The following is a 22,756-nucleotide window of genomic DNA, read 5'->3' on the forward strand; positions in this document are numbered from 1 at the left end:
AACAAAAAGGTTTACCTGGAGGAGGTGTGAAAGGCAGAATCTTGAACTGTGGCCATCAGAAAGCAGAGTGAAAGGTTAGTGAAAGCAAAACAGGCAAAGAAAAAGAAAACAAAACAGGGGCAGAGATTACAGTCTACAATTGTTAAACTCAGGGTTGAATCTGGAAAGCTGTAAAATGCCTAAGTGAAAGAGGTGGTGCTGTTCCTCAAGCTTCCATTGAGCTTCACTGGAATAGTGCAGGAGGTTGAGTACAGAGGGGTCAGTGTGGGATCAAAGTGGATAATTAGAAGCTGGAGGGTTCACACTTGCAGTCACCCAGTCTACGTTTACCCAAGGTAAAGGTGGCCGTATTTGTGAGCAGCGAATGCAGTGTACTAAAATAAACCAAAGTAAATTGCTGTTTCACCTGGAACAAGTGTTTGAGACCTGGAATGGTGAGATGGGAGGAGGTAAAAGGACAGGTGTGCTTCCACAGGAAGGTGCCGTGGAAAAGAGTCACATGGGGTGAGGAGTGGATCATATTATCAGGGGTTTAACCCCAACATTGTCATCCAACCTGCTAACAAGGGTAGTGCTGTTATTGTCTGGTGAGTTCAACAATTTCAGACTATAACTACCACCCCTATTTTGTTTCCCCTTTGCTAGTTTTGATCTCTTGCTTCTTTTTTCTTTTGGACAGCAGCTATTCATGATTCTGTTATTACACCTCCTACAGACACATCTGTTGTTTGTTCACTTGAAAAATTCCTCCTCCCTTAGTTTTGCACCACCAACATTTTTGTCAATTAATCTTTCCGGCTCTACAACCGATCACAGATCTTCCCTTTTGCTCTTTTGTCCGCCCCACCCCCATTTGGTTAAAACCCCTTACACCTTTAAAGTTTCCCAGGCACCTGAAAAGTTAACTCGGTTTATCTCTGCACAAATGCTGCCTGACCTGTTGAGTGTTTCCAGCATTTCTTGTTTTTATTTCAACTAATTCACCAGTGACTTTGGGAAGTTGAGGGACTGGGCATGGTGGTGGGAAGTTGCAAGAAATGAACCAGGGAGTGGAGAGAAACAAATGTGGTCCCTTCTGCTTTAAATGGCTGTTACCTAATCCATTCGAGTTGTTGAGAGAAGCAATGAAACATTGTTAAGCACTTGCTTTGTATGTCTGTGATCCAGAGTGTTTGCAACTACAGGGGAGGCAGGGGGTTGGGGAGTTTTGAGATGTACCTAAACAAGTGGATTTGAGGGAGGGGAGGAGAAGATAGACCTGTAATTTGGAGAACTATTGCACAGCTTGCCCCCCAGGGACACCCATGTGCCACTGTGCTTTCTTCTAGATATTTCTGGTAACTGGAGCTTGAACTACTAACAAGGCAAATGCTAACTAGCTCCACTTAAGTAATGAAGATGATGTCCATTGCCAGTGCTTCACTGTCTACCTTGGCCTGTCAAACAGACAGGTTGCAGAAAATACAGCTACATGCTTGCACCTGCAGATTACTCCAGAAATAAATACCTCTTAGTAGAATAAGGCAACTGGAGCACGCTGACTGCAAGTGCCTGGGGAACGTTTCTTACCTCAGCACTGGCTGCCTCTGCAAAGACATTTAGAGGTTTGATCCAAGTATCCAGACCGGAGGCTGCTGGAGGAGTCAGGGAGCCAACTGCAAGATTGGAAAACATTTTTTTTTAAACAGTTGAAACCATTCAGTATCGAGAGCAAAACCACACACACTCCATCACCCCCAACCCAACCCAGCCCAGTTGGGGGCTTCTGTTTTTTCTTGATTGCTGTGTTGAACCATTTTTATGCATCTTAGATATAACCTTTCCATGCAGTGGGCTTGATTATCAGGTCGGGAAGGGTCTTTGATGTGGACAACATTGAAGTTTCTGGGTGAATTAAGCCCTTGTTGGAACTGAACTCCATCTTCTAATTGGGAGTCAGCTGTAGCCACTGGCGCCAAGTATCCAGTACTTGGATCACCAAAGGAGTGCGTATAAGACTCACTATAAAGAAATTTATACAACACTTTCATAACCCCAGGACATCCCAAAGTGCTTCACAGCCAATTAAGTTATTTTGGAAGTGCAGTTACTCTTGCAACACAGCTGCTAAATTTGCATACAGCAAATTCCACAAACAGCAAATGTAATGACGACCAGATAATCTATTTTATATAGTGATTTTGGTTGAGGGGCACTGGGGGAAACTCACCATCTCATCTCTAAAATAGCTTAGAGATCTTTTACAGGTCCTCAGTTTAACAACTCATCTGAAAGCCGAGATTTGGAGCCCAAATTTCTGGAATGGGATGTGAGCACACAACCATCTGACTCAGAGGCTCCCCACTGACTCAGAGATGACAACCTAATTTTCCCTGTAAAATTAAATTCCCAACCGCACTCAAGTGCATTGCATTTTGAATTGTAAGGACAGGAAATACAGTCAAATGGTTTGCTCCTGGAATGTAAACCTCTATTGGATCCAAAAATTTGACTGAGAACATCAGGAAGATTAAAACACCCAACTGTAGAAATGCTGCAAAGATCCCTATTTTTAAAAAAAAACAATATTACACTTTTCTTGAACATTCAGACACATGCTGGGCTGTCAATCCATCAGTGTACACAGCTCCTGGCAATATTATTCAAGCAGGAGTGGAGGCAACAAATGTTGAAGGTTATTGGATGGGGGCCATCATGATCAAACCCAGTTTATCCTCATCTATAATTCACACATGTCCACTTGCCAACAGGATTAATTCAATTGTTATGAGGAACTGAAACTCTGGCTCATGATTTATTGACCCAACCACAAGGCAGGAACCTGGAGATCTCCTACAGCTGTTTTAACTAGGTTAGTATTAATTATTTTCCATACTTTTTTTTGTCACATGTGGGGCAAGGCGATTGGTAATGTGCCCGAGATATTTTAATGAAAAACTGCAGCCAGAATTAAAGCTCTGCTTGGAAGCAAAGGCATTTCTTGCAACATGATGTGCAGGTGTTATGTACTGATAAATAACTTGCCCTACTTTTATGGTACTTTCCCTCGTCAGAGTTTCAATTACTTACAGGTTTACACATGTACCACAGGAGAAGTTTTGATTGTAAAGAAAAAAAATTTTAAATTTCACATCCACACATGCATGTTACCTTCTTGTTTACAATACGGAGACACATACCAGAACGTGTGCTGTTCCAAATCTGGGTTCCCAGATCAGCTGCATTAGTTTGACCCTTGCAGCTCTCTTCAGACTCGATGTTTGAAAGAGTCACCTTCTTCGACTGCTTTTTGGGGAAGCCGGGTAATGAAGGATGCAGAGGATCCATTGCACAAATTTTACCAGCCTTCTGGTGAATGAAAAGTACATCATGCATTAGGAAGAATCACACACCATAAGCTACCCAACACATATGACTCAGAATACATTGCCTTAGTGCTGGGCCACTTCCCTCTCCACCTCCCAAAGTCAGCTCGCAGTCATAGGCCTTTCATCTCATTGACATGTAGCAGACGGCAAAAACAGCAAATGGCCTCTGCTCACAGGGTTTCAGGTTCTACAAGCACCGTTTCCCACTTGTTTTGTTATCTGTCAGTGCCACATTCAACCAGAAGGTCCAAGCAGTCTACTTGGGTTGGGTGGGGGGGGGGGGAGAGAAGAGAGAAAGAAGGGGGCAATGAGCAGCTACATTTAATTTCTTTTCATTAAATGCAGCTGTACTTCAATTTCTCTATAGCTTCCTAACCCTTTTAGCCATAGATGTCACTGCCAATTTTCCTCTGCGGGTACCCGGTACAAAAAGGCAGCATCAAGTAAAACCTGGCAGATTTGTTGCCTTGCTGAAATAGTTTACTAACTCCATGGCAATCAGCACCAATATGTGCATTGACTGGATTATAGACCCAAGAGCAACAACGCTCAGATAGCGAGGTCATTTATTACAACTGCCTTCAAACTCTGCACAAATATATCAATAATTAGATTCTTGCACCCCCTTGATTTTGTGCCCTCTTTTTCTGTATCCCTGATTCTATTGGATAGGAGTGCCAATACTGCTACCCCATGGAGAATATTAAGCCAAGCATGATCTTGTCCTTAGCCATCTTCCGCATATATACTCTGCTCATCACAGACTCAAGCAGGCAACATAACTGATTGCATTCACCCTGCCCGCAGCAATGAGACTATCCTGTGGCTTCATCATGTTTGCTCACCATCAGTTCTCCAGAATAATTTTTAAACATGCACTGTGCTCCTGACCTGAGTTTGCCTTAGTGCAGTTACCTGCAGCAGATGCTCTTCCTTTTTGCGGCGCTCATCGTCCAGGATTCTCTTCTGTCGCTTTGAAAGAACACGGGTGAAGCCGTCATTTAAGGGAGATATGGACTCATCATCTGCAGAAACTGCTGGGTGATCATCAATAATCACCACACCTAAAACAAGAGAAAAGATTGTTTTTAAACCAAATCCTGCATATTTAATGGGTCGAATGGCCTCTTTCTGAGCTGTTCCATGAAATAGAAAATTATATTGGGGAGGCAAACAGAGACTCAAAACACACTTAAAATTGACATACAGGTTACCATTACCTCACTCCAAAAATCATAGTTAGCTTCTTCATAGGCTTGAGCATATAATGTCAGCTGACATTTCATTGCAGCACTGAGAAGGAGCTGCAGCATCTGAAGTGCTGTGACAGTGCATGAAAGATCCCAACGCAATGTGAAAAGAGCAGGGGAGTTCCCCCAGTGTGAACAGTCACCCCTCAAACCAACAGCATTAACACAGGTTGTCTGGTTACTTATCTCATGGCTGTTTGTGGGGCCTCACTGCAATTTGATTGTGGCTTTATTTTATTGTTTCACAGGATGTGATTGTTGCGGGCAAGGCCAGCTTTTATTTTCCAACCCTTACAGCCCTTGAAAAGGTGGTGGTAAGCTGCTATTATGAACTGCTACAGTGCATCTGGTGCGGGTCCATCCAGAGTCCCACAATTTTGACCCAGCAACAGTGAAGGAACGGTGATATAATTCCAAATCAGATGATGTGTGGCTTGGAGGGGAGCTTAGTGGTGGTGTTCCCATGCACCTGCTATCCTTGTCCTACTAGGTGGTACAGTCACAGGTTTGGAAGGTGCTGTCAAAGGAGCCTTGTTTGCTGCAGTGCATTTTGTAATCGGTACATACTGCTGCCACTGTCCACATTATCAACAATGTCAAAAGACTCTTTCTTCCAGAGTAGAATGAAAAAACTTGCAGCATTCTAGACTTTACACTTCAAAGTTAAACTGACTGGAGTCAGTATGACTAAAATGGTGTAACCCCCACCCCTCCAACCCTGGGGAAAGAACTGGGGAGTGAGGCTAACTATATTGCTTTTTGAAAGAGTCCTTCTATGTTTCAGCATTTCATTATATAACCCAAGCTGAATTTCTAGTGTAGTGTTGTTCAATGTACTTGAACATGGAAGGAGAGCAAGTAGTTTACCCAGAGTCCTTGTGCTGCTTGTGACTTATGATGCTACAGAATGCTTTCTGCATTTGCCTAAGATAACAGCTTCAGAAGTAAGTGATTGAAGCATTTCAAAATAATCACACAATGTGTTACAAGAATGCAAAGCTGCATTTAATATCATTCAGGTTCAACCTGTGGACCACAAGATACAGCCAGGAAAAATATCAGGATCTTATCTGAACACAGCTCTTAATGAGAGTGCTATCAATGCAGAAACAGCAGAAGCCTGATCTGCTCATCCATGTTTGGCTCAAGGCTGTCATGAGGTCAGGAGCTGAGTGGCCCTTGAAGAGCCCAAACTGTGCGTCACTGAGCAGGCAACTGATGCTTGATAGTGGTGTCGACAACCGCTTCCATCACTTCGCTGATGATCCAGAGTGGAATGCTGGGGCAGTAATAGGCCAGGTTGGATTTGTCCTGTTTTTTGGCAGGACATACCTGGGCAATTTTCCACATTGCTGCGTAGATGCCAGTGTTGCAGCTGGAACAGCTTGGCTATAGGCGCAGATAGTCCTGGAGACTAAGTCTTTAGTACTATTGCTGGATTGTTGTTAGGGCCTACACAGGATTGTAATCTTGTCGTGGGGTCAGATAACTACAAGAGTGTAGTTCTGATAATTGAACACAGATAGGAGACAGTAGCACTGTGGTGAACAATTCCCGTTCTGTCACTCCTCAAGGAGTAAGCCACAAATAATAAAAATCAACCAGCCACCCTATTCTACAGGCAAAACCTTTTCTTTTCCTCTTTAGTTTCTTCCTAGAAATGCCAACCCCTTTTTGGGGACCCTCGCCCAACTTTATACCCAGGGTTTCGGAAACCAGCATCCTGGCTGAAATCAGCTAACTCACCACAGAACTCGAAGCCAAACTTGAGACTTTTCCTCATCTGTATGGCTAAGTTCCATGCACCGCAGCATCTTACGCAGCCACTGAAGATTTTAAATGATGTATTAACAAATCATCAAATGTGAATCACCAACCATTTACCAAATAGAATTTAGGTTTGTTCCATCAAGTGAAAGTTTCATGTGCTCACCAGGCAATGACCATCTCCACCAAGAGAGAACTTAATCATCTCCCCCTAAAGTTCAAAGGTATTATCATCGCTGAATCCCCCAACATCAACATCCTGGAGGTTACCAGAAACTTAATTGGACCAGCCATATACTGTGCCTACAAGAGGTCAAAGACTGGGAATTCTGCAGAGTAACTCAACTTCTGACTCCCCAAAACATGTCCACCAACTACAAGGCACAGGTCAGGAGTATGATGGAATACTCTCCACTTGCCTGTTTGAGTGCAGCTCTAACAGCACTCAAGAAGCTTGACACTATCCAGGACAAAGCAGCCCACTTGATCAGCACCCCAACCACCACCTTAAAACATTCACTCCCTCCTCCACCAGCGTGTACCATCTATGACACACTGCAGCAACTCAGCATACATCCTTTAACAGCACCTTCCAAACCCACGGCCTCCACCGCATAGAAATACAAGGGTAGCAGATGTATGGGTATACCACCACCTGCAAGTTCCCCTCGAAGCCACTCACCATTCTGACTTGGAACTATATCCCTATTCCTCCACTGTGGGTCAAAATCCTGGATTTTCCTACCTTATACCACCTGCATCAGGTGGACTACAGAAGTTCAAGGTGTTGGCTCACCACCCCCCCCTTCTCAAAGGGATAGACAGTAACATGTTCAGAATAAACTCAAACCAAAACACATCGTCTCAACACACCCTGTTACAGAACATTTTTATGGACATACTTGCGTAATTGTTCAGATCGAACTGTGTCAGCATGTCATTCTTCTCCTTCATTTTGCTGGGCACCAGCTTGCGATCCTTGTGCCGGCTGTTGACTTCTGCAATGGCTTTCTGGATGGCGGCAGAATCGCTGGGGATGATCCTGTCCACTCTGAACACTGCACTTGCATTCTGAGGAAGAGCTGCAGGGAGGGGAGCTGTCCTTTCTTCCACTGGCCTGTCAAGACAACAGTTCAAACTCTTTACAGTACAGCCTTATGCCCTTGTCTGAATATGCTTACTGAAAGCTAAAACAGCCTGATAAATTTTCACACCTAGTCAACAAGGTTAAGTGATGTACAGACAGATTAATCTCTTCCTGTCCCCCATTGCTGAGGTCACTGATTCATACCACGATATGGTTTCAGTCAATCAGCGACTTCCAGTATTGTGCCAGGCCAGACACTTAGAACTGTACAATCTTGCAGCACAGAGCAAAACGCTTGACCCAAAACGTCAACATCAGTTTTTTGCTAAAGAAAGCCAAAATGAATCCCACTGTCCTGTGCAAACACCCTGGCCCCACACTGCCCTCTCGTTCAAATATTATCCAATTAAATGTCAGCAATATTCTATTATGGAGTTGGGTGGGTGGATGGATAGGGAGTCAGAGGAGATCAGGGAAAAGTGCAATTCTGTGCTTACTTGAAGTTTACATGAGTAGTTCCTTACAGGAGTCACTGAACAGACATTAACACTAGGAATCTTGGCAGATTTCTTCAATTACTCTCTATCCCAGATAACCAGGACCAACTACAGTATCCATACCCAAGACCCTAGATTTTGCATTCTTGATTTGTTACAAAAGTACAATTTGTTATGGATGCAAGAAATTGGAGTGTGGAATAATGGTTGGGCCTGCTCTGCAATTCAATAAGATCATGACTTTTTTTTAAAAAACCTCAACTTCAGCTTCCTGTGATTCCCTTATCCCAATTCCCACACCATAGCTCACCCACCTCCTATTCTTTGGAGAGGGCCAGTTGCGTTTCTCGCTCCTGACAGAGCCGGCACTATTTCGGTTGCTCTTGCTACTGGAATCCCCTGGGTTTGAACGCCGATTCTGTCGGTCCATTCCGGGTCTCTGGCTGGAGAAGCTGCGCTTGGACGATTCCTTCTTCTGAGTAGCATTGGGATCGACTGACTTGATGCCTCCGGGGGCATTTTTCACAAACATGCCATCTTTGTCCCGCCTTTCTGTGAAGTCACTGCTTTCGGAAGCAGTCTCCCATTCTTCGTTGGCCTGGTCAGAGTTCTGGTTGGACAGGTCGGGGGATTTGGTGCCGGCTGCGTTGCGCATGACCTCCTTGATCTCCTCGGTCTGCGGGTTGGGAGGCGGGTTTGGTGGCAAGGCTTCGGCTGGGAAAAGGCTCCTTTCTCCGTTCATTCTGGCAGCCACCTCCCGTTCTTGCTTCAGGCGGCGGAACCGTGGCGGCTTGTCCTGCTGCTGGGAGCGTCCGTGACGCCGCCTCCTCGGCGGTTTATCAAGGGGTCTCTCTGTTCGGTGAGGCTGCCCCTCGGGTACGACGGACTCGCAGACCGGTGGCGGCGGCTTCTCGGAGAGGCTCTTCTCCACTTCTTTGCCCGGGGCGATGTCAGCGGCTCTGCTTTCTGGGGCTTTCACCTGCTCTTTGGAAGGCTGTTTCTTGGGGGGGGACATCTTTGAAGGAGGCCCCCAGCCGCCTTGCTGAGGGCGGCCACCGCCACCGCGGGGCATACCTCCCCGACCTCGCCGAGACGGAACTCCGCGTGGGGTGAAGATCCTGCCACGTGAAGAGTCACTTAAGCGGGGAGGCATTTTATCGCCAAACTTTGGGGGCTCAGATCTGTTCTTCTTGTCCGAACGGCCGTGATCCGAATTCCTGAACTCCTTGGGTGCCTCTTTGGAGCTGCAGGAGACTTCCTTATCGGAGTGAGCTACATCACTGGCACTCTCATGAGTCTCGCTGCCAGTCTCGGAGCCCCTCTGGCGGCGTCGCTTGGGAATCTCTTCATACTCTGAGCCCTCGCTGCGCGTCTCACTGGGGTTCCTTGGCCTGAACGAGCCCTTCGGGCCACCTTCCTCTGTTCTGTACATGGGCTCCCTGTAGCCTCGGAATTCTCTGCTGCGGCCCCTGCCACCTCTTCCCCGGCCGCCGTAGGCACCCCGGTAGCCCCTGCCCCGCGAGAAGAATTCACCTCGCCCTCTGCCCCGGCCCCGTCCTGAATAGCTGCGGTCAAACGAATGATCCCGCTCTCTGTTCCGCCGAGGGGGTGGAGGGCCACTGTTGAAGTCCTTTGGAGGTGGTTTGGAAGGTTTCATTTTCTCAGGCCTCTGATCCTTTCCAGAAGACTTGGCCTTCCCTCTGTCATCCTGCACGTTGGAAATGGGGGGACCTTGCGAAGCCTTATTGGAGGCAGACAAAGAAGGGCCAGACTGGCTCGCTTTCAAACTAGCAGAGGAATCCTGCTTTGATGGGTCAGCCTCAAATTTGGACTCCTGTGACTTGTCCTTCCCCTTGACAGTAACTTTCTCTCCTGAAGGCTTTCCCTTCTCCATTTCCTGCTCGCTGTCTTCTCGCTTCATGTCTTTCAGTACTGGCTTTTTGATGGGGCCGGCTCTTCGCGCAGGTTTGTCCCCCATATCATCACGGTTTTTACTGCCTGGTCGCGGACCCCAACGGGTTTCAGTCTTTGATTCCTTCCGCTGAGGTCTGTGCACATCCTGACGGCTGGGTTTGTCTCCTTTCCTGCTCTCATCCTGCTTGTTCTCTTTGACAGGGTGGTCTTCCTTGTGCTGTAGAACCTCTGGGGCTTGAATGTGGGGCCCTGCCTTCTTCACAGTATTGGTAAGCTGGCTGGATTCTCGAGACACATGCATGACGAGTGATTCTACCTTTTTATCTTCATGCTGCAGTTGAGCAGTTTCCCTGCGGAGAGACATCGACTCCTGCTCTGTCTTGCGCTGTGGATGTGAATGCTGAAGCTGTGAAGGCATCTCTACCCGTCTATCCCGTTCCAGCTCTGCCTGAACACTGGGCAGGGAATTCTGCCAGGGGGTCTGTCTCTGCTCATCCATGCGTTCGATCAGTGGATATCGCTGCATCTGGGGAACATGTCGAGGCCCACTCTCTGAAACCTGGAGACCACTCACAAAAGACTGAGGCGGTCCACTGTCTCGGTGCCGGACTGGTGGGGTTTCACTTCTGTGAGTGTAAAAAAAAGTCAATGAGGAACAGATATTGTTGCAGTTGTTAAACTGCATAAAGTGTCAAATAGCCATTTATAATAGATATTACTGGACTATCAAAAATAACACCATGGACACTATACACTTAAACATGCCTGCTGCCCCACTCTTGCCGCTTCCCTCGCACTAACCCCTCCCAAATGACACCTCAACAACTGCTGACGAACTCGCCCTTCCAAACGAACAGTATTTATTGGAGCTTAAACAGGGAGTGCCAGTAATCTGTTTGGAATTTGGAAAGGGAGTTTGTGCGTGCGCTGAACATCACAGCTAACCCAGTCTCATCTTCCTTGCAAGTTCACAATTCCCAACAAAGACAGACAGCCTGGGTGAACTGTCCCCAATCTCGTTTCACTACTTCCACTATTGTTGTCTTGGCTGGGATCTGTTAACTTTGGTCTTAATGATACAGTAACCAAGTTGTATTTAGACACCTCTAACCAGGGTTCAGTGGCAACTGTAAATTAATTGAGTGCTTAATTATATCTAGGTGCTGGATATCAACTGGGGATTCACTTGGGCTCCTTATATATAGGAGAAACCGTGTTTGCTGGGGTTGGAGGTGCACATTTGTAATGCATGTCTCTGTAATTAAAAAAGTTTTAAGTGTGTGAAGATTGGGCTCCAGTTCTATCCTTCCCCACTAAGCTATCTGAATGAGAATAATTGGGTAGGGAAAATATCCGTTAAAACTGCACAAGCTGACAGTGAATAAGGAATCTTTAAATTGTCCTTACAATCTAGAAAGAAAATTATTGCAATGTTAATGTCCACATTTAGTTTCTCAAACCCAGTGGCAAGCAGTGAGGTCCCTTCCACACGGTGAAGTGAACTAGCTTTATCATCAAGACAGTCAAGGGATGTGGGCAGCTTGTCTCAATACAAGACATTCTTGAAGATACATCAACCACCACCACTACCCCAGAGTTTGTAATGTCCCTCTAATAGTGTGCCGTTCACTGAGGTTCTAGAGGGTGTCTGATGCCAAAGTACTACTTCTGAGAGCTTTGACCACAAAAGTTGGCATCTACCATTACTCGCTGTCTTGCGTAACTTGCATTAAATTGCTGTCTTCAACATAGTATAACAACCTAAGGTGCTACTAAGGAGCCATTAACAAACAAACTTTGGCACCGAGCCACGTAGGGAAATATTAAAGCAGATGGTCAAAGGTTTGGGGAAATAATTTTTAAGGAGCATCTTAGAGGAAGAGAAGGATGTCGAGGTGTGGAGAGACTGATGGAGGGAATTCCTGAGCTTAGGGACCAGGCAGCTGACATTAATGGTGAAGTGATTAGCTAATGATCAGCAACAAGGACCTTTGATGATTTTGTTGTGGCCCTGCCATTGCCTAGACATGCTGAATCGAAGTGCAGAGCCCAGCTAACTAATTATATGCCAGGGACCTTCAGGTTTGTGTGCCTCTATTTTACACACATGGCACGTTTACGCACTGCCATGTAGTACTTAAAGAAAAAAGCGGTCACATCCGAGGTGCATCTGAACAGACCTCAAGCCTTTGTCATCTTCCTCATGTGGTCTTATAGGTGAAGCCAAAGGTCGCATCTCTGCCGATGGGAACACATCGCCTGCCCAGGCCAACTTGGGGTCAATAGGAGGCGTACCCCTTGTAGGGTGTCGGTCAAAGGGTTCAGATCCAGAACCACCGCTGTCTGAACGCTCACGAGCCATTAAACCTAAAAAGAAAAATAGCCATTAATCTAGATGTAGTCATCCTGCTCTTGTACAGTGTCTGATCTAATGGTATGCCATTTTCACAAAGGACCAAAAATTCTAGTTAAAAAAAAGTGGACCCATAAGATCCAAATATAAAATCAAAAGTGAAAAGGAGAGTTTTCGGTAATACAGGGACCAGTAAGCTGAAACCACCAAGAGGTTTTCCCTCAATTTCCTCCTTTTACCTCCTCTGATACAAGCTCTGACAATTCCACAGGGAATTTTGCATTGCTATTCTTTCCCTCAAATGAAACAGGAGCCTAATCAGATTATTGCACTTCCCATCTGGGCACAATATGGCCAAGTGATTACTGTTGCATCATTTTCTTCTAACATCAACTTTAAGAACCTGGTGTCTTGTGAAACAGTCAGAGAGTAAATTTTGAACATGCTGTCAAATGAGTAGCCACAGTCCAGGAACCTTTTTCTGAACTTTATTCTTTCGTGGGATCTGGGTGTCGCTTGCAAGGACAGCATTTGTTGCCCATCCCTAACTGTCCTTGAACTGAGTGGCTTGCCAGGCCATTTCTGAGGGCAGTTAAGGGTCAAACCACATTGCTGTGGGTCTGGAGGCACATGTAGGCCAGACCAGGTAAGGGCAGCAGATTCCCTTCCCTAAAAGGACAACAGTGAACCAGTTTTATGACGATCGATGATAGTAATGGTGACCATGAAACTGAGACTAGCTTTCACTTCCAGAATTTATTAATTGAATTTAAATTCTACCAGCTGCCACCTCAACAGAACATTAGCCCTATGACATTACCACCACTCCATCTCCCACTCCACCATCTCCCCCGAACCTGCATGCAGGGCATACACAAAGATTCTTTAGAAATCAGGAGGTCAGGGGAAGATTTAATTGAGGTATTTAAAATAATGAGAGCCCTAGACAGAATGGATAAGAACAAATTTCCTGTTGCAGAAAGGTCAATAACAAGGAAAAACAGATTTGTTAGAAAACACTTGTTAGAAGGATTAGAAGAAAGTTGAAGAGTACTTCTTTTCACCCAGAGTGTGATGGGGATCTGGAACTCGCTGCCTGAAAGGTTGATGGAGGCAGAAATCCTAATTCCATTTTAAAAAAAAAACATTTGGATAAGCACTTAAGGTATCCTAAGCTACAACACTACGGACAAAGAGTGAGTAGGTAGGATTAGATTGGATAGCTCTTTTCCCGTGAGTAGCTCTTTTCTAGCTAGTACAGACAGGAGCTGAATGGCCTCCCCTTCTGTGCTGTAAATCTTTCCACGTTTATTATGTAGGGGAAGGTTTTAATGAGAATTTGCTTCACATGCTGTAGTTTCAATTGCATGACTGCCAGATTACTTTTGCAGTCCTGAGTAAGAACAAATCCCATGCGAAAGGCAGAACACAAAATTGGTGAGGTAGTTTCATATTTGTTTCTGAAGACTAAATATTGCCAGCCAATATACCAACCAGTGGGGCTATGATATGTTGACTAGGGGCCAATAAGGTTTGCATGTGGTTGAAACTGACTCTGCCACCCCCGCAGCCCAAGGACATAGAGAAAAGTCGGCAGCTAGAAATATGAAGTCACGTTTGTACCTTTTGGAAACTACACATCAGATTAGTTGAACTTGGGACAACCAACAGCCATCACTGCACTGCAGTATGACTTGAAGCACAAGCTGCTTTGCCATAAACGCAATGCCAATGAGGGTAAGCCATTTGGCTTGGCTCATTATTCAAAGGCAAACTCTGCAAGTTTCTCCAATTAAAAAGAGTACAACCTGCTATCTGATTCCAGCATTTAAACATAGAAAAGCAAGGGAAATCCCACCCCCACCCCACTTGGGAGTTCCCCACTTACCCGAAGGATGAACACCTGGGGGGAAGTAGTCAATTGGGGGTCTGCCTTGCAGCATGCGAGGATCCATGTATGGAGGCATCATCATCCAACGCGGGTCGTAACCCATCGGGGGCATTGGAGGTGGTGGTGGACGGCCGATGGAACCTGGGTACATGGGCTTCTGCTGCTGTGGGTGCATAGGCGCTGACGGGGCCATGGCAAGAGGTTGCGGCTGTGGTGGTTGCTGAGGAGGAGTCTGCTGGGAAGACTGATGCTGTTGTTGGTGGTGCTGATGCTGCTGCTGCTGCCACTGCTGCTGCTGTTTAAGAAGCTGCTCCTGAATTTTAAAGATAAAACTCAAGCTACAAATAATGCCATGTGCTGTGGTGATAAAGTTAGTACACCTTAAAAAGACCTAGAACAACTTGGTACTTTTCCTTCCTTGACTTTAAAAAAAAGAGGCGGCTACAGGAATACGGTTTAGTGGCCTGTCATCTGGTTCAGCAGACCATCCCTCATTTACAGTGAGAGTTGGCAGGCTCTTGACTGCAAGGGGCATCATAGCCAAGCCTAATGCTGTTCTCGCTTGGTCTTGTACTTGTACATTCCAGTAGAGGTCTCTGGTTGACAAGCTGGTCTTCAAATAAAGGCTGGTTAAAAATCTTGCCTAGTATGCTCCCCTGACATTACTTCCTGATCACACTTTTCTTCCAACCAGGTCTTGCTACATCAACTATCGAGGTAGCTGCAAACTCTAGCTCACAAGGCAGCATCATTGCAAGTATATGAGCTCTTCCCAATGGAGTCAGTCATCACCTTGTAAAAAGAAAACCCCCAAAGGTCTACATACACTACAAGTGTTGGAGTTAGTGGCAGGGCAGGCCTTACAAATCAGCAGTATTGCACAGCACAGGCCAGAGTCACTTTACAAGATCTCTTGCTCTACAAGCAAACGGAACTTGTGACCACAACTGCAGAAAAGTCTCCCAACACAAACAAGGTGATTAATCCAGCAAAAGGTGGACATAGGAACGCAGGAGTATTCTATTTATCCCTTTGAACTTGTTTCATCATTCAGTTAGATCATGGCTGATCGATGATCCGATTCCATTCTCCTGCCTTCGTCCCATATCCCTTAAATCCTCTGGTTAACAAATGTTCTTCAATCTCAGATTTAAAATTAACAATTGACCTAGCATCAACTGCTGTTTGTAAGGAGTTCCAAACTTACCACACTGTGTAAACATGCTTCCTAATTTGATCCCTGAAAGAATCTGGCTCTAAATTTTTCACTATGCTTTTGTACTAAATCCACAAAGCAGCAGAAATAGTTTCTATCTATCCTACTAGCTCATGGTATTAAGGGGAACCGTTGATAGCTCCATACAAATTAGGCACAAAAGATCAATGGCAGTGACTTACAGCATGATTGACTGAGGGAGGAGTAACCAATCATCTCCATTCTGGCTAGGATTAGTGTTCACTATATGCAGTCACATATTCTTCATCAACTGTGCATGGGCAGTGCCCACAGGCTACTCATTAGTTTACATTAAAAACAATGAAACCTAGCAGCATTTAACTTGGTTTTCCATGTAAACTGCTCCAATACAGGCAACCTGTGCGATTCAATCACACACGGCCTTAGATGCAGGATGGAAGAGTTTGCTTGCCACGACTAGATCATAGGAAACTTACCTGCTGCTGTCTTTGAAACCTGGGTGGCAAGGACTTCTGGTACTTGGAGTAGCCCTGGGAAGGTTGAGGTTGTCTCCCTGGTACCACTGCTTCCACCTTGGACTCAACTCTTACCGCCCCTGCCTCCTCTTTCACTTCAACGGTTTCCTTTTCAGGGGGGGGTAGGGGTTCAGCTGCAAAGCAAAAGGCAAATAAATAACTAAACAAATAAATAGATAGTAAATCCAACTTCTTCCACTCTGGTCCCGCCAGGATGTTTAGGCATGTCCCAAGCTCGAAGCAGACAGCTGCTATACGGATCAGAGTTGTCTGCAAAACAGGAGACAAATTCCCGGCAAACATCAACCAGATCAAAGCCAAGGGCTCTTGCTCACACAAGATGCTTCCAGTCCAACAGCCGGGAGTCAGCACAAAAGGTAGAGAGTGGCCAAGTTTGACGTTAAAGACATATTTGGACAAAGCTGGAAAAAACACATCTTTGTCTCCCTCGTGCAGCACATTCCCCATTCTAGTCAGGTTGTCGTGGAGGCATATCAGCCTTCCTTTAGAGGAGCGAAGCGGGCAAATAGAGGCAATTACTAAACTTGCACATCACAAAATGATGCAGAGGGTCACTCGGTGATCAGTTGGAGAATAGTGTATGGGACCCAGTGAGGGGAAAGTGGGGGTAAGATTGATAAACAGGATGCTAGTATTCCCAAAATAAATGTTAAAAAATTTAAGTACCTTGCGTCATTTCAAAGCTGCTGCTGCTGGCTGTTCGCTGCCGTTTATTGGAGCCCACGGGCTCTTCGTTCTCCTTTTCCTCTGATGCCTCCTCCTTCTCCTGCTCAGACTTCTGCCGTTTCTCAGAGGCTCCAAACTTTTCGTCGAGGCGCTTCAGCTTCTCTGCACAGGCAGCCCGCCGTTCTTCCTGCATGCGGCGCTCCTCCTCCTCGCGCCGCTTCCGCGCCCGCTCCACAGCGGCAGAGATCTCAGTAGAGGACTGCTTCCGCCGCTGACGCCAGGCTTCGTCTTCATCTTCACCCACCGGAGCCTTTTGATTAGCCAGGGCAGGGTTGGCTTTGTCCTGGGGAACTGCAGTCTGCCAGTGGGAAATAAGTGGACCTCCCATTAGAATTAACCATATCAGGGATGTCCACAAGTGTCAGCCAGGTTAAAGCTGCCCTGTAGAATGACTGCGAGCTCTCATATACAGCACAGCCCGAGTACAAGGCATCCCATGCACAGACTGTGTGCAGTAAAACACCAGGCTTAATATGGATGGATTCAAGCAACCTTAATATAGCGGAGCATTTAGTTTATTCAGTCAAAAGATGGGAACTGCAGAGGGTAATGAAGCCACACCCTTAGTCTCAGGACTTCAGAAGACAGAGAATAAAGGTTATACGAACGAGAGAGAGAGTGGCCAGAGACACACAGAGAGAGAGAGAGAGTGGCCAGAGACACACAGAGAGAGAGAGAGAGTGGCCAGAGACACACAGAGAGAGAGAGAGAGTGGCCAGAGACACAGAGAGAGAGAGAGAGAGAGTGGCCAGAGACACAGAGAGAGAGAGAGAGAGAGTGGCCAGAGACACAGAGAGAGAGAGAGAGTGGCCAGAGACACAGAGAGAGAGAGAGAGAGAGTGGCCAGAGACACAGAGAGAGAGAGAGAGAGTGGCCAGAGACACAGAGAGAGAGAGAGAGTGGCCAGAGACACAGAGAGAGAGAGAGAGAGTGGCCAGAGACACACAGAGAGAGAGAGAGTGGCCAGAGACACAGAGAGAGAGAGAGAGAGAGAGAGAGAGAGAGAGTGGCCAGAGACACAGAGAGAGAGAGAGAGAGAGAGAGTGGCCAGAGACACAGAGAGAGAGAGAGAGAGAGAGAGTGGCCAGAGACACAGAGAGAGAGAGAGAGAGAGTGGCCAGAGACACAGAGAGAGAGAGAGAGAGAGAGAGTGGCCAGAGACACAGAGAGAGAGAGAGAGAGAGTGGCCAGAGACACAGAGAGAGAGAGAGAGTGGCCAGAGACACAGAGAGAGAGAGAGAGAGTGGCCAGAGACACAGAGAGAGAGAGAGAGTGGCCAGAGACACAGAGAGAGAGAGAGAGAGTGGCCAGAGACACAGAGAGAGAGAGAGAGAGTGGCCAGAGACACAGAGAGAGAGAGAGAGAGTGGCCAGAGACACAGAGAGAGAGAGAGAGAGAGTGGCCAGAGACACAGAGAGAGAGAGAGAGAGAGTGGCCAGAGACACAGAGAGAGAGAGAGAGAGAGGCCAGAGACACAGAGAGAGAGAGAGAGAGAGGCCAGAGACACAGAGAGAGAGAGAGAGAGAGAGAGAGAGAGAGAGAGAGTGGCCAGAGACACAGAGAGAGAGAGAGAGAGAGAGTGGCCAGAGACACACAGAGAGAGTGGCCAGAGACACACAGAGAGAGAGAGAGAGTGGCCAGAGACACACAGAGAGAGAGAGAGAGAGAGAGTGGCCAGAGACACACAGAGAGAGAGAGAGAGAGTGGCCAGAGACACACAGAGAGAGAGAGAGAGTGGCCAGAGACACACAGAGAGAGAGAGAGAGTGGCCAGAGACACACAGAGAGAGAGAGAGAGTGGCCAGAGACACACAGAGAGAGAGAGAGAGTGGCCAGAGACACACAGAGAGAGAGAGAGTGGCCAGAGACACACAGAGAGAGAGAGAGAGAGTGGCCAGAGACACACAGAGAGAGAGAGAGAGTGGCCAGAGACACACAGAGAGAGAGAGAGAGAGTGGCCAGAGAGACACAGAGAGAGAGAGAGAGTGGCCAGAGAGACACAGAGAGAGAGAGAGAGTGGCCAGAGAGACACAGAGAGAGAGAGAGAGTGGCCAGAGAGACACAGAGAGAGAGTGGCCAGAGACACAGAGAGAGAGAGAGTGGCCAGAGACACAGAGAGAGAGAGAGAGTGGCCAGAGACACAGAGAGAGAGAGAGAGTGGCCAGAGACACAGAGAGAGAGAGAGAGAGTGGCCAGAGACACAGAGAGAGAGAGAGTGGCCAGAGACACAGAGAGAGAGAGAGTGGCCACAGACACAGAGAGAGAGAGAGAGTGGCCACAGACACAGAGAGAGAGAGAGAGTGGCCACAGACACAGAGAGAGAGAGAGAGAGTGGCCAGAGACACAGAGAGAGAGAGAGTGGCCAGAGACACAGAGAGAGAGAGAGTGGCCAGAGACACAGAGAGAGAGAGAGAGTGGCCAGAGACACAGAGAGAGAGAGAGTGGCCAGAGACACAGAGAGAGAGAGAGAGAGGCCAGAGACACAGAGAGAGAGAGAGAGGCCAGAGACACAGAGAGAAAGAGAGTGGCCAGAGACACAGACAGAGAGAGAGAGTGGCCAGAGACACAGACAGAGAGAGAGAGTGGCCAGAGACACAGACAGAGAGAGAGAGTGGCCAGAGACACAGACAGAGAGAGAGAGTGGCCAGAGACACAGACAGAGAGAGAGAGTGGCCAGAGACACAGACAGAGAGAGAGAGTGGCCAGAGACACAGACAGAGAGAGAGAGTGGCCAGAGACACAGACAGAGAGAGAGAGTGGCCAGAGACACAGAGAGAGAGAGAGAGAGAGAGAGAGAGAGAGAGAGAGAGGCCAGAGACACAGAGAGAGAGAGAGAGAGAGAGAGAGAGAGAGAGAGAGTGTGGCCAGAGACACAGAGAGAGAGAGAGAGAGAGAGTGGCCAGAGACACAGAGAGAGAGAGAGAGAGAGAGAGAGAGAGAGAGTGGCCAGAGAGAGAGAGAGAGAGAGAGAGAGAGAGAGAGAGAGTGGCCAGAGAGAGAGAGAGAGAGAGAGAGAGAGAGAGGCCAGAGACACAGAGAGAGAGAGTGGCCAGAGACACAGAGAGAGAGAGTGGCCAGAGACACAGAGAGAGAGAGTGGCCAGAGACACAGAGAGAGAGAGTGGCCAGAGACACAGAGAGAGAGAGTGGCCAGAGACACAGAGAGAGAGAGTGGCCAGAGACACAGAGAGAGAGAGTGGCCAGAGACACAGAGAGAGAGAGTGGCCAGAGACACAGAGAGAGAGAGTGGCCAGAGACACAGAGAGAGAGAGTGGCCAGAGACACAGAGAGAGAGAGTGGCCAGAGACACAGAGAGAGAGAGAGTGGCCACAGACACAGAGAGAGAGAGAGAGTGGCCAGAGACACAGAGAGAGAGAGAGTGGCCAGAGACACAGAGAGAGAGAGAGTGGCCACAGACACAGAGAGAGAGAGTGGCCAGAGACACAGAGAGAGAGAGTGGCCAGAGACACAGAGAGAGAGAGAGAGGCCAGAGACACAGACAGAGAGAGAGTGGCCAGAGACACAGACAGAGAGAGAGAGTGGCCAGAGACACAGACAGAGAGAGAGTGGCCAGAGACACAGACAGAGAGAGAGAGTGGCCAGAGACACAGAGAGAGAGAGAGAGAGAGAGAGGCCAGAGACACAGAGAGAGAGAGAGAGAGAGAGAGAGAGAGAGAGAGAGAGAGAGAGAGAGTGTGGCCAGAGACACAGAGAGAGAGAGAGAGAGAGAGAGAGAGTGGCCAGAGACACAGAGAGAGAGAGAGAGAGAGAGAGAGAGTGGCCAGAGACACAGAGAGAGAGAGAGAGAGAGAGAGAGAGAGAGAGTGGCCAGAGAGAGAGAGTGGCCAGAGACACAGAGAGAGAGAGTGGCCAGAGACACAGAGAGAGAGAGTGGCCAGAGACACAGAGAGAGAGAGTGGCCAGAGACACAGAGAGAGAGAGTGGCCAGAGACACAGAGAGAGAGAGAGAGAGAGAGAGGCCAGAGACACAGAGAGAGAGAGAGAGAGAGAGAGAGAGAGAGAGAGAGAGAGAGAGAGAGAGAGAGAGAGAGAGTGTGGCCAGAGACACAGAGAGAGAGAGAGAGAGAGAGAGAGAGTGGCCAGAGACACAGAGAGAGAGAGAGAGAGAGAGAGAGAGAGAGAGTGGCCAGAGAGAGAGAGTGGCCAGAGACACAGAGAGAGAGAGAGTGGCCAGAGACACAGAGAGAGAGAGAGTGGCCAGAGACACAGAGAGAGAGAGAGAGTGGCCAGAGACACAGAGAGAGAGAGAGTGGCCAGAGACACAGAGAGAGAGAGAGAGAGGCCAGAGACACAGAGAGAGAGAGAGTGGCCAGAGACACAGACAGAGAGAGAGAGTGGCCAGAGACACAGACAGAGAGAGAGAGTGGCCAGAGACACAGACAGAGAGAGAGAGTGGCCAGAGACACAGACAGAGAGAGAGAGTGGCCAGAGACACAGACAGAGAGAGAGAGTGGCCAGAGACACAGACAGAGAGAGAGAGTGGCCAGAGACACAGACAGAGAGAGAGAGTGGCCAGAGACACAGACAGAGAGAGAGAGTGGCCAGAGACACAGAGAGAGAGAGAGAGAGAGAGAGAGAGAGAGAGAGGCCAGAGACACAGAGAGAGAGAGAGAGAGAGAGAGAGAGAGAGAGAGAGAGTGTGGCCAGAGACACAGAGAGAGAGAGAGAGAGAGAGTGGCCAGAGAGAGAGAGAGAGAGAGAGAGAGAGAGAGAGAGAGTGGCCAGAGAGAGAGAGAGAGAGAGAGAGAGAGAGTGGCCAGAGACACAGAGAGAGAGAGTGGCCAGAGACACAGAGAGAGAGAGTGGCCAGAGACACAGAGAGAGAGAGTGGCCAGAGACACAGAGAGAGAGAGTGGCCAGAGACACAGAGAGAGAGAGTGGCCAGAGACACAGAGAGAGAGAGTGGCCAGAGACACAGACAGAGAGAGAGAGTGGCCAGAGACACAGACAGAGAGAGAGAGTGGCCAGAGACACAGAGAGAGAGAGAGAGAGAGAGAGAGAGAGAGAGAGAGAGAGAGAGGCCAGAGACACAGAGAGAGAGAGAGAGAGAGAGAGAGAGAGAGAGAGAGAGTGTGGCCAGAGACACAGAGCGAGAGAGAGAGAGAGAGTGGCCAGAGAGAGAGAGAGAGAGAGAGAGAGAGAGAGAGAGTGGCCAGAGAGAGAGAGAGAGAGAGAGAGAGAGAGAGTGGCCAGAGACACAGAGAGAGAGAGTGGCCAGAGACACAGAGAGAGAGAGTGGCCAGAGACACAGAGAGAGAGAGTGGCCAGAGACACAGAGAGAGAGAGTGGCCAGAGACACAGAGAGAGAGAGTGGCCAGAGACACAGAGAGAGAGAGAGAGAGAGAGAGGCCAGAGACACAGAGAGAGAGAGAGAGAGAGAGAGAGAGAGAGAGAGAGAGAGAGAGAGAGAGAGAGTGTGGCCAGAGACACAGAGAGAGAGAGAGAGAGAGAGAGAGAGTGGCCAGAGACACAGAGAGAGAGAGAGAGAGAGAGAGAGAGAGAGAGTGGCCAGAGAGAGAGAGAGAGAGAGAGAGAGAGAGAGAGTGGCCAGAGAGAGAGAGAGAGAGAGAGAGAGAGAGTGGCCAGAGACACAGAGAGAGAGAGTGGCCAGAGACACAGAGAGAGAGAGTGGCCAGAGACACAGAGAGAGAGAGTGGCCAGAGACACAGAGAGAGAGAGTGGCCAGAGACACAGAGAGAGAGAGTGGCCAGAGACACAGAGAGAGAGAGTGGCCAGAGACACAGAGAGAGAGAGTGGCCAGAGACACAGAGAGAGAGAGTGGCCAGAGACACAGAGAGAGAGAGTGGCCAGAGACACAGAGAGAGAGAGTGGCCAGAGACACAGAGAGAGAGAGTGGCCAGAGACACAGAGAGAGAGAGTGGCCAGAGACACAGAGAGAGAGAGAGTGGCCACAGACACAGAGAGAGAGAGAGTGGCCACAGACACAGAGAGAGAGAGAGTGGCCACAGACACAGAGAGAGAGAGAGAGAGTGGCCAGAGACACAGAGAGAGAGAGAGTGGCCAGAGACACAGAGAGAGAGAGAGAGTGGCCACAGACACAGAGAGAGAGAGAGTGGCCAGAGACACAGAGAGAGAGAGAGTGGCCAGAGACACAGAGAGAGAGAGAGAGAGGCCAGAGACACAGACAGA

The 22,756-nt window shown here is 48.0% G+C and overlaps 1 protein-coding gene across 4 annotated transcripts in view; it reads right to left on the bottom strand.

Moving 5' to 3' along the window:
- Nucleotides 1-22,756, bottom strand: part of prrc2a (proline-rich coiled-coil 2A) — a 124,252-nt gene that overhangs the window by 39,225 nt on the left and 62,271 nt on the right. For all 4 annotated transcript variants that reach the window (XM_041212504.1, XM_041212503.1, XM_041212505.1 and 1 more), the window contains 9 exons: nucleotides 16,528-16,885; nucleotides 15,802-15,974; nucleotides 14,125-14,440; nucleotides 12,064-12,250; nucleotides 8,284-10,509; nucleotides 7,288-7,502; nucleotides 4,284-4,432; nucleotides 3,180-3,348; nucleotides 1,570-1,655 (listed from right to left, as the gene is read on the bottom strand). In XM_041212504.1, the coding sequence (XP_041068438.1) occupies nucleotides 1,570-1,655; nucleotides 3,180-3,348; nucleotides 4,284-4,432; nucleotides 7,288-7,502; nucleotides 8,284-10,509; nucleotides 12,064-12,250; nucleotides 14,125-14,440; nucleotides 15,802-15,974; nucleotides 16,528-16,885 (3,879 nt within the window). The remainder of the gene's footprint in view (nucleotides 1-1,569; nucleotides 1,656-3,179; nucleotides 3,349-4,283; nucleotides 4,433-7,287; nucleotides 7,503-8,283; nucleotides 10,510-12,063; nucleotides 12,251-14,124; nucleotides 14,441-15,801; nucleotides 15,975-16,527; nucleotides 16,886-22,756) is intronic.

This window comes from Carcharodon carcharias, chromosome 19 (genome assembly GCF_017639515.1).
Source record: "Carcharodon carcharias isolate sCarCar2 chromosome 19, sCarCar2.pri, whole genome shotgun sequence".
NCBI classification, from domain to species: domain Eukaryota; kingdom Metazoa; phylum Chordata; class Chondrichthyes; order Lamniformes; family Lamnidae; genus Carcharodon; species Carcharodon carcharias.